We start from the raw sequence: 11,228 nt of genomic DNA on the forward strand, positions 1-11,228 counted from the left end.
TGTGTGTGTGTGTGTGTGTGTGTGTGTGTGTGTGTGTGTGTGTGTGTATGTGAATTCAGCAGAGGTCGGGAGGTACCACGAAGCCCAGTAGCGGCAGGGAGGTGGGGCAGAGGACGTGGTCACCGAGGGGAGCCCCCGCCCCCTTCCTAGAGGCAGAGGCTAGGGTTGCAGAGAGAACTGGAACTGGGTTCGCCTTAGGGGAAGACAGTGCAGCCAATCGGTCCCCTCCCACACCCTACTCCGAGGGGTTGGGCAATAGAGGAGAGGTTGGGGTTGGAGCAGCAGTGAGGGGGCCCCTCCCCGCATCTCCCCCCCCCCACCAGACTTGGTCGCGCCCGAAGTGTAACACTTTCTCTTTGTCGGAGGAGCTCCTCTGTTTCCTGTGCAGCAGCTGTAGCAGCCCTGGCGGACGAAGGAGCAGGAGAGATGGCAGCTGCGGATATAGCTCGCCAGGTAGTGAGTGCTTACTCAAGCCCCTGGTCTAGGGGGTGAAGGTGGGGGGCTGGGGACGGCCGAGCAGACTTGACCACGAGGAGGGCAGTATGGTAACATCCAGAAGCAGAGGCAAAGCAGGACTTTTTGTTCCCGGGGTCAGCGGCTAAGTCCACTATACCCCTAGGGTGTCCTGGAGACCTGTGGTGGCAGGAGGGTGGGGGGCTGTTGGCAAAGCATACTGGCGGGCAGCTGAACTTGCAACGCGGGAGAGAGCTGCAGTGAGCGCCTCCGCCTCCCTTGCTGCAGCTGCGGCCCTGCCGTTGGGGCGTTGCCGAATGAATGGCTGCATGAGTCCAAAGCCCTCCAGATCCCCGTCCCCTTAGCTTGGCAGAGCCCCTATCACAGCTGCCTTCTGGGACTCCAGCTTGTTCAGAAAGAGGGGGCTCGGAGCTAGGGGTAGCCTGGACCGAAGGCATAGTGTGGTGAGGGGGGCGGGGAGATGACTGGCTGGAGTAGGGTTTCTCCATATTCATTACATATGTGACTGCATCTGTGTGTATCAGTGTGTGGGCATATATGTGCATGTGTGCCCTCCTGCCTTCTCTGTGGCAGGGTTATGTGACCCTGAATGAGTTGGCCTGTTTCTATGTGCTCACCTCTATGGTGTGTGTTCCTGTGTTCGAATGTTTCTGTGTCCACTTGTGCCGTGTCCTGCAGGGTCCCATTTGTGAGTGGAAGGGCAGGAAGGGTACCGTACACCCTGGCCTGTAGGTGGCTGGCTGCATATTTTGGCACTTTTCTGAATGGTTCTCTGAGGGTCTGTCTTGGGTTCAGTGTACATGGGCTTACATGCTAAAACCTGTGGAGCTGACATCTTTCTCGAAAGACCGAAGAAAACACTGTGAAACTTGAAGAAGCAGTGTTCACTCTGTTTTGGTGGTGACCAACTCTGTAGAAAAAAAAAATCATTTTAAAAACTAAAGTTTTCCAGCCTGGGCTGTGCAGAGGAATCATATCTAAGAACTCGAGGCTCCATGTTTGTTCTCGATCAGAAGTTTGGTTACAAAGGAAGATGCAATTTGGGGGGGAACAACCTAGTTCTTCTATTCCACAAGCAATAAGCTGAAGCAGAATGAGTTAGAAGGCGGCCAAGCATAGCCCACTACCCCAAATACTGCTGGATAAATTAAAAAAAAATGATAACCCTGTAACATCACATTTATTTAGAGAAATATCCTGTGCAATGTGACTCCAGTGCAAAAGGAGGGAGTGGGAAGCAGCCTCTAGGTATTTGGTGTAATTGCAATTCATATGTTTTCTAAATGTGAATCCAGAATCTGATAACATTTTTCTCTACAGGTAAAGAAATTTATTCCATTTCCTGTCTGGCTTTGGAAAATCATGGTGGTTTATTTGAAACCTAATCTATTCTGTGTACATCACAGCACATAGTTTCTTATGCAGTCATGGTATGGAAGGCAAGGGCAGACAGGAGACAGTGCCTGATGATGATAGAATTTGAGAGATTGCTCAAAATTGACACTGTAATATTTATTGCTTATAGTGTTTTGAGGACAACCAGGGTGTTTTCTTATGTGCATTTTCAAGATGTCATAGTTTTAGTAGATGAATCAGTTTCCTGGATTGCACTTATTCTATCCTTCATGACCCAAAAAACACCCCAAAACTAAAGATTTCTTTTCTTGTCATAATGAGTTTGCATTGACCTGCCTTCATCAGTCTCCCTTGCCTGGATTAGGATTACAAAGTTGATGTTTTATTTCATATGGTTGTTTCACTTTAGGCACAACTAAAGCAATCCTGAGACCACCTTTGTTCTGCAAATTGGGGCAGGGGCTGCAAGGTGTGGTTTGGGGTCCCTTGATTGGCTTTCAGTGATTTCAGTTTGCTCTGGCTGCCCTTACCACATTGTATTCTGAAAAAACATAATTGTATGTCAAATTCTGGAGCAGCCCAAACACTTGAGACTTTGTTATCATGATAAATGGGTTTCTGGGAAAAGTCACCATGCTTCCCTCCCCCAAGCCAGTGAAGCTCTTATTTATGTGTCATTTGTCTCTCTGCTTTCCTTTGTGTCTGCAAGAAGTTGTAATTCACCAGGGGAAGCTGGAATTAACTCAAGAGACTTTGGGTGACTGGATGCTTCCGGTTTCTTCAAAGGAATATGTGTCTAAGGCTTGGAAAGAGAAGACCAGAGAGCCAGGCTACGTGTTGCAAGCTTAGAAGTTCTTCTTAGTAAACTCTGAGGCATGGTGCCTTATGACTAGTGTCTTAGTGTATGTGTTTGGGTATCTTCACAGAGTCCCTGGAGGATCACTGTGGTCAAATATTGTTAGTGGTAAAACTGGCATGGGAATTGTTGAGTAGGGCCTACATTTGAGTATGTCTTCACCTTGGAATTTCATAGTTCAGCTGCATCCCATTTGAACGAACAGCAGAAAAGGATTCTGGATGGCAGCACTATTTTTTCCACTGTTGCTCTGAGTACTTGCTTGACTGATGTAAACAATACTATGACCAGCCCTTATCAACTATACCAAAATAACAGTAGAATACATAGTTCGTGACTTTCAAGCTTCTATCCTAGTTGGAGACACAAATTGTGGAAACAGACACAATTAAAGAATTAATAAAAGATCTGTAGGGTGCTTCCTACCTGTGAGGTGACCTGAACTGTCATTGTTCTGTGTTTAGAGAGGTTACATAACTGACTCATCTAAGGTTACCTAGGAAGACACAGTGCAGTCTCCAAAAGCTCTGTCTCTCAGCTCAATGTTGCAGTTTTGGTTCAGACTGTGAGTTTTGTCCTTCAGAAAGCACAGTGTGGTTGAGTCTAGCTTGAACAAATCATACCTACAATGTGAACACTGTTGCTTTTTTCAGATACAGTCTATCAAGCCATTGACCATAAGAAAAGATCTTTCAAGGACTGCAAGAGTTGTCATAGTCAGGGTTGGCCTGGAGCAGCTCTGCTAAAGCTGCCACCTGCCATCGAAGAGAAGATTGCTTCTGCATTCTGGTCTCACAATCAGTGACAATTATCCATTCCGTCTTTGTTTTTAGACAGACTTTCACCTGTCAGTGAGACAAGGTTAGCCTGGAACTTCTGTCTTAGATGCTCTGACAGCAGTTACCTCATGGTTTCCGTCTTGAAGCTCCTCCTTAATCCTTAATCAATAAAACTAATAATCATACTCAAAAAATGGGAGGGGAGCAAAATCCCATAGATCTACCTGAAGATATATTGCTGGAGAAAGTTTACATGGCACCAAATAGTGAAAAACTGTTGAATCCAAATCAAGGGAATATGGGCAATTATTATACAGTTTCACAATTTTTCTGTGCCTATAAGTGTTGTCAAAAAGATTAGAGAAGCTGGATGTGGTGGCTGCATGCTTTTAATCCTAGCACTTAGCTGGCAGAGGCAAGCGGATCTCTATGAATTTGAAGATTCGAGGTCAGCCTGGTGTGCAGAGTGAGCTTTAGGACAGCCAGTGTTATACAGAGAAACCCTGTTATGTTTGTGTGTGTGTGTGTGTGTGTGTGTGTGTGTGTGTGTGTGAGAGAGAGAGAGAGAGAGAGAGAGAGAGAGAGAGAGAGAGAGAAATATTAGAGGAGTGTTACAGTGCTTACCCTGCATGTATGGCCTCTTCCTTCAAAGGAGTTTCCTCTTTAATGGCAGAGGCAGACACAAATCTTTATCAAATCTTTATGTAGCGCTGGTAAGAGAGCTCAGTGGATAAAGAACACTTGCCATGAAAGTCTGACATTTCAGTTTGATCCCTAGAATCTACAGACTCAACAAAACCCTCTACCCTCTGCATGAATGCCATGGCATGGAAATGACCCCTCCAAATACTTGCACAATGATGAAGTTTTAAAAACTCTCTAATTATCATTATTGTAAGTGCTAAAGGGGAGCGCTACTGCCCTTTAATGAGAAGTCATTGCAGCAGAAGTAATTCAGCTATGGTTGAAGGTTGTAAGTGATAGGAGAGGCTTTCTGAGGGCTTCTGGATGGGAAAAGGGTAGGTGTGAAGATGGGTGAGATCACACTTCTGCTACTTGCTTGGGAACAGTTCATTTGTCAATTCACCCACTGCTGTTTTCATTCATTCAACATTTATTTATCGGGCCCTGACTCTACTAGGTCTTGTGCCAAGTGCTGGGAAGGTAGTGGTGACCAAGGCATGGAGGAACTCTGCCCCCTCTCAGAGCTGCCAGATGAGGCAGGAACAAGCCCTGTTTCCTCTTGACATTTTAGATCCACAAAATGTGAGTGTTACTGACGTATTTATTACAAAACTTCATTACAGTAGACTAATAGGTCTGCATAATAAAATGAGAATTTGATCTGCAGTCATATGCATAGCGTTTACTTTGTGGAGTGGCTCATATAAATGTTTCTATTAATTGCTGGCTTTGTTTCCAGCGTGGCCCCACACCTTGTGCTTTAACTTGAGCAAAACTACTAGGAAAGTTAGTCTGCTGGAGGAAAAAAAAAAAAGCACTATTAGAAAATTATATAGCACTGACTTCCAGACTTCCTGGGATTTTTGGATTGTCAGAGCCATAACTTAATATTTGCATGGACCCACTGAAAAGGCCTTTATTTGCATATGCACTGAAACTACATACAAGACAGTTGGAAAGAAGAAAGGGGGATAGAGAAAGGAGGAAAGAGGAAGAAGAAAAAAAGAAAACCATGCGTAGATATATGATGTGTAGCTCTCTCAAAATGCTTCCATCTGTACGATTTCATTTTCCCCAACAATGTCCTGAACAGATATTCCTTCTCTCTTCATTTTATGCCTGCAACAAGCAAAAGACTCGGTCCAAAGTGTTATTGCTGGTCAGTGGATAAAATAATGAAACACCTACCAGATCACACAGAGCCCCTTTTAAAAGGTACTAGTAGCCAGGTGTGGTTGCACATTCCTTTAATCCGAGAACTCTAGAGGAAGAGGCAGGCAGATCTCTGTGAGTTCGAGACCAGCCTGGTCTACAAAGTGAGTCCAGGACAGCCAGGACTACACAGAGAAACCCCGTCTCAAAAACCCAAAAATAAATAAAGAAAAAGTATTAGTCTCTCCAAGATGTTTCTAAGAAATTAAAATTATGCCATGTCCTTATTTCCCCCTCTTCTTGTATCTGCCAACATATCCTCAAAGTGATCAGAGAAAAGTGAACCTAGGGGACATGGAGACTCTGATGTTAAATCCAAGATAGCACAGTCACGGATTGTGTGGGTTTTCTTTTCTTTCTTTTTTTCTCTCGTTCTCTCTCCATATTGCTTTAAATAAAAATCTTGGAGCCACCAGCCATGTAATGATGGATTATTTTTAAGTAACAACTGGAGGGTGTACAGAATAAATTAGAAACACAAACCCTTCCTCCTCGGTTTGGCAGGAGGCAGCTTCTGCTGTGGGGATTTGAAACCGTGGGTTTCTCGGCTGCCTGCACAGAGGAAGGAGGCCACATGCTCAGGAGGGTGAGAAATAATGTTATCCTCTTCTCCGGTGTCTTCCCACTAGAGGCAGCCATCTGCTGAATTATGCAGCAGGCTTTCAGCTGGCCCTGGAGTTGGGTCATTCCCATGACCAGGAAAAGATTTCCAGGCTTTCTCAGGGACAAGCCTCGGGGTTCTGGTTCCCCTTGCCATGGCTTTCTCAGACCCCTAAAGAGTGCCCTGGTAACAGGAGCAGAGCTCTGCTCTCCCAGCCCTGATGAGGTGCTAGGTAGTGTTGCGTTTCTTTTCATAGCCGAGGCCCGAGCTCTGAACACTGGCGCAGAGGCAAAAAACTTTTTTTTTTCAGATCCCCATTAAATGAGACCAGATGGAGGCAGAGGCAAATTCAGGCTCCCCAGAGGGCAGTTGGGCATTCACCCAGAGGCCTATGGGTAAACCTTTTCTTTTTTCTTCTTTTTCTTTATTCTTAAAAATAAAAACAACAATAACAAAAACAAAAACACATTGGATGTTACGATGACCAGAACACCTAGAAAACTGTTCAAATTGCCTGATTTGAAGGAAATGTATGCGGCTTTTGTGGGAAAGTTGACCCACCCAGAACAAAGGTCACCCCTGGTCTGAAGTGGAGATATTTTACCTAGATAATGACTCGTTGAGTTAGGTAGACTCATTAGCTCTTGAGTAGAGCTGGGCATCTGGCCAAGCCTAGGATCAGCCTGGAGTCAGAAGAGAGAGAGGAAAGAAGAGAGAAAAGTAGGAGAGAGAGTTGAAGCATAGATCTCAGAGGCACTGGTTGCCTGAGTTGCCGTCTGCTGGCAACTCAGGCAACCAGTTCACTTTCCTTGTCCTTTATCACATATACCTGCATCAGACCAGGAGCCTCATGGCCTGGAATTTCAGCTGCAGGAAGAAATACATCTGGTATTTAAGTCAGCTTTTCCATCTGAGAGAAGCAGTCTGCCTGGATCCTAGCATCGCCCTCTGCCACTAAATCACAGGATGACTTGGAACAAGTCACTTCCCTGACTCCAGGTCTCCATTTCCCCCTTTGCAAAAAGAGCCCTTGGGTTAGGTGATGTTTAAGGGAGTTTCCAAATCTCAAGTTGTGCTGCCCTTATGTTTCCTTGTTCTCCAGACTCAATTCTGTTAGTGCCTTGCCTGATTCTGCTTCTGAAGTGGCAGAAATGAGTTCCACCCCTTTCCTCCTTCAGCCTTGAGCTGAGTGAGACGAGAGCTTTGGAGAAGGAACTTACACTTTTAGCTCAGCAGGGTATCTGGGAATGAACTAGAAACAATCATTTGAGCACTGCCTTCTGGATATATATTGACATTTTATAAGGATACATGACAACTTAATGTTTGTCTGTGGAATCCCACTTTAAATGCACTATGAGAGCTGGCTACTTAATGGAGTCCTCCTGTGAATCCTTTTATAGAATGAGAAGCCACTTTGGAATTTGGTATTAAAATCTTTGGTATTAAAATGCATTGCATCTATCAGCTTTGCCGAAGAGATTCCTTCATCCTTGGTTAGTAAAGATGGTCTCCTTTGTGTTTCCTTGAGGTGCCCTAAACTACTTCCCCACTGAGGCTTTGGCAAACCTAATTTCTCCTTAGAATGGTTTCCAAATTTCTCTCCAGGACATTATAGTTTTCTCTATACCCCAAATTACTCAGCCCGTGAAAACTCCTGGCATTTGATGTGTTGGGTTCATTTTGTTTTTACTTTTTTGTTGTTAAAATTTTGGACCTTATTAATCTTCTGTGGCTCTCAAAGCTGATGGTATAGTACTTTTCATTCCTTTGACAACATTGAAGGCTGCATATGGGGTTTTATCAGGACTTCTGACATGTTTCAGGACACGTGATTTGTCTTATGGTTTACACAACTCTATAATTATGTTATACTCTTTAATAGTAAGTTATATATTATATGTAGTAATACATCATAATAAAGGAAGATAAGAATTTATTGTATTGTTGGTAAAACATATGTTTTATATATAATAAAATTGCCCACATGCTAAAGTCTGTACTTAACCAAACTTGCTGATTGAATGTGTGTGGAGCATTTTCTGGTTGAAGTTGAGGATTTTTTCTAAAATATCTGAAGCCACTTTCTTGCCTAGGAATGTATCATCATAGAGTCTTATTTCAAAACAAAACAAAACATTTTTTCCAGATTATAAAACTGAAGTATGCCTATTTTAGAAAAATCAAAAAACAGAAAAGCTACCCCCAAATTAATCCATTGTATTAGTTTTCTCTCCTCACTATCCACTCCTGTGTATACAGGGGATTTGTTTTGTTTTGTTTCACTTTACATAACAGTTTTTGGCAAGTATTTCATGTCATTATACAGTCTTATAAAATATTTTCATCAGTTGCTTGATATTCCATCATATATTTTTGGATGCATAAATTGCTTTTGCAAGTCAAGGAGATTTGAGTTTCTCAGTGCCAGAACAATGATGGAGTGATGGAAGGGGTGAAAAATTGGGCTCGCCACTAAGCAGTCAACGAGGCTGCTGATGAGAATCTCATTTCAGCATTTGTCTCCTTTGCTAATGTTTAAGTGCAAAAGACCAGAGGAGAAAGTTAAGAGACAGCCAAGTCATAGGTCATGAGTTCCCAACGTTTCCCCCTTATCCTTCAGGATGACATGTGCTAAATTAGCTACCTTAGGTTTGAATAGAGCCAGGAAATTCTCTATTGACACAGGTGGGCCCTTAGTTCCCAGAGGCCTCACTTAACAACTTGCTTTTTCTGCCAGGGATATTAGAGAAGAGGCAATGGGCAGCAGAGGACAGCAGCTGTCTATCGGGTGCTTCTTGGACTCTTCACTTTCCAAAAACAAAAGAAAACAAAACAAACAACAACAACAACAAAACCAGTAGCGTGAGAAAGAGACACATCTGGAAGAGCCATAACTCATTTTTCTTAGTATGCATCATACGAATATTCAATTAAAAACTGAAACTGGTGTGTCCTCAGGAAGAGGCAGAAGAGAAAAAGAGCGGTGTTTCTGCCTCTGATAAAAAAAACTGTGATATAATGTATTTCAAAACCACATGTGACTGCACATTAGGTAGCAAACAGGAAATGGAATTGGGGGCAGGGAAATGAGGGCTCTCACAGTTCTCTGGAGCACCTCTTCATTTTGCCTTCCTTTAGCTTCTCTCAGACTATATCCTAACTAATTATCTCTACTGCAAAGCTGAGTGAGCAAGAACTTTCCTTTTTTTTACTTAAAAAAAATGATCTGTAAAGTATACAGGTAACACATGAATGAGTTCAACTGCTTTCTAAAAGAATCAAATGCTACGAGAGCTGACAACATCTCTGACTAGGCCCCTATTTCCATTTCCTGTCCTCTGACGTAATTCCTGGTATCTTTTGGCTTGGTGCCTTTTCATGCATCTGTCTAGGTACTGTCATATATTTATGTGCATAAACACATATACCACACCTTTTGTACATAGGTGTGCTCATTATGAATATTGTTTTACAACTTGAGTTTTCTGTTTTATACTATGTGTTGCAGGTATTCACATCATTACATATGGCACTGCTCATTCGGGCTGCAGACTTCCAGATTATTCCTGTTTATAATTTATTTTTTGGTTGTCTAGCATTTAAGGAGTTTCTAGCTTTTCATTACTATAAACAATGCTTTAACACAGTTCCTCATACGTGAATCTTTGTACAGCTGTGTGAGGTTCCAGAGAACAGAGTCTAAAGATGGTTGTAGAGTTATAGTAGACAAATGATTTTGGGGATTGTGGCCATGAACATGGTGCCACCTGCTCCTCAGGATAGCAAGGTAATGTTTCAGTGTCAGATGTGTTAGGCAGGTTGCTAGTTTCATTTCCTCTTCACCTTGTAGTCAAGTGAACATTCAATTAACTGCAATCAGAGTAATTAGGATCTCAATTAATTACACCACCTTAAGAAGGGCTAAAGAGATAAGGCATCAAAGGCTTTGTAAGAGAAAAGGAAAAGACATTTCCAGGGGTTGTCCTGGGGTCAGTGTACATTTAGCTCAGGATTTTGTTCATAATTTGCATGTATATATTTTACTCTGAACAATGATGATCTTGATATAAGATTTATCAGAGCAAGACAGCTCTAGACAATTTCCTTAATTAAGAAATATATAAATAAACCACAGAGATTGAGACAAAAAAAAACCTGGCTCTTTCAACCCAGTAAATATCAAGAAAAACATACAAACAGGTCCTTTGTTCTGAGTCTCCAGGTTCTCTAGTTAGTTTAGGTAGAATGTACCCTGAGTAAAAGACAAGATTCCAAGTCACTGGTGATGCCACTAAATGCAAATCTATGGCTACTTCTCTGTCATTCTTAGTACTTTTATTTTTTGCTTCAGATGACAGGAAACTGTTGGGTCTTTTTAAAATTTTCTGATCATTTCCCACTATTGGCAAAATCCCCTTTGATGTCTCATTATTTGTGAGTGTTTCTCATATTCATTCCTTAGCTCACCCCCTTACTACATCTAAGAAAGCATTCCATTTTTATATCTTTCACTCCTAAAATTTATCTTAGCCTTAAATGCTCGCTACACCTAAAACCTCAAATTGCTAACTACTTATTGACTTTGTTCTTTTAGCTATCTCACCTTGAAATCAAATCTTACACATGTAAGACTCTTCCAAATCAAAGAGAAAATCAAACATATATTTTTAAATGGTCAAAATCATGACTAGATAACTTACATACACAATACATATACACAGTTGTTTTTGTGTTTGTTTTTGTTTTCTGAGACAAGGCTTCTTTGTGTGTAGTCTTGGCTGTCCTGGACTTGCTTTGTAGACCAGGTTGGCCTTGAACTCACAGAGATTTGCCTGCCTCTGCCTCCCTGAGTGCTGGGATTATAGGCGTGTGCTACCTCACCTGGATCACAGTTGAAATATTTTAATGTTCATTATCACTAATAAAACACAAATTAAAGAATGTGATACCATTTTCCAATGAGTCAGTTCACAGTAAATAAAAGCCCATGAAACTTCATGGATACAAAGACACACATAGTAGCAATGGAAACACACATTAGTACTGCCCTCTGTTAAGTGATGTATCAGTGTTTTAAATATGTTAACGGCAAGATGGCTCAGTGGATAAAGGCACCTGCTACCAAGCCTGACACCTTGAGTTTGGCTCCCAAAGCCCACACAGAAAGAGAGAATTGACTCTTGCAATTTTTTTCTGACCTCCTCATATGCACTATGTAGATAGATAGATAGATAGATAGATAGATAGATAGATAGATAGATAG

General features: G+C 42.2%; 1 protein-coding gene across 4 annotated transcripts in view; it reads left to right on the plus strand.

The window, feature by feature from the left end:
- The first annotated feature begins 212 nt into the window (after positions 1-212).
- The window catches only part of Septin6 (septin 6), a 77,696-nt gene continuing 66,680 nt past the window's right edge, over positions 213-11,228 (plus strand). For all 4 annotated transcript variants that reach the window (XM_055604928.1, XM_055604925.1, XM_055604927.1 and 1 more), the window contains exon 1: positions 213-453. In XM_055604928.1, the coding sequence (XP_055460903.1) occupies positions 427-453 (27 nt within the window). In that variant the 5' untranslated portion in view covers positions 213-426. The remainder of the gene's footprint in view (positions 454-11,228) is intronic.

Source organism: Psammomys obesus, unplaced genomic scaffold (assembly GCF_907164565.1).
Source record: "Psammomys obesus unplaced genomic scaffold, mPsaObe1.curated_primary_1811, whole genome shotgun sequence".
Taxonomy (NCBI): Eukaryota; Metazoa; Chordata; class Mammalia; order Rodentia; family Muridae; genus Psammomys; species Psammomys obesus.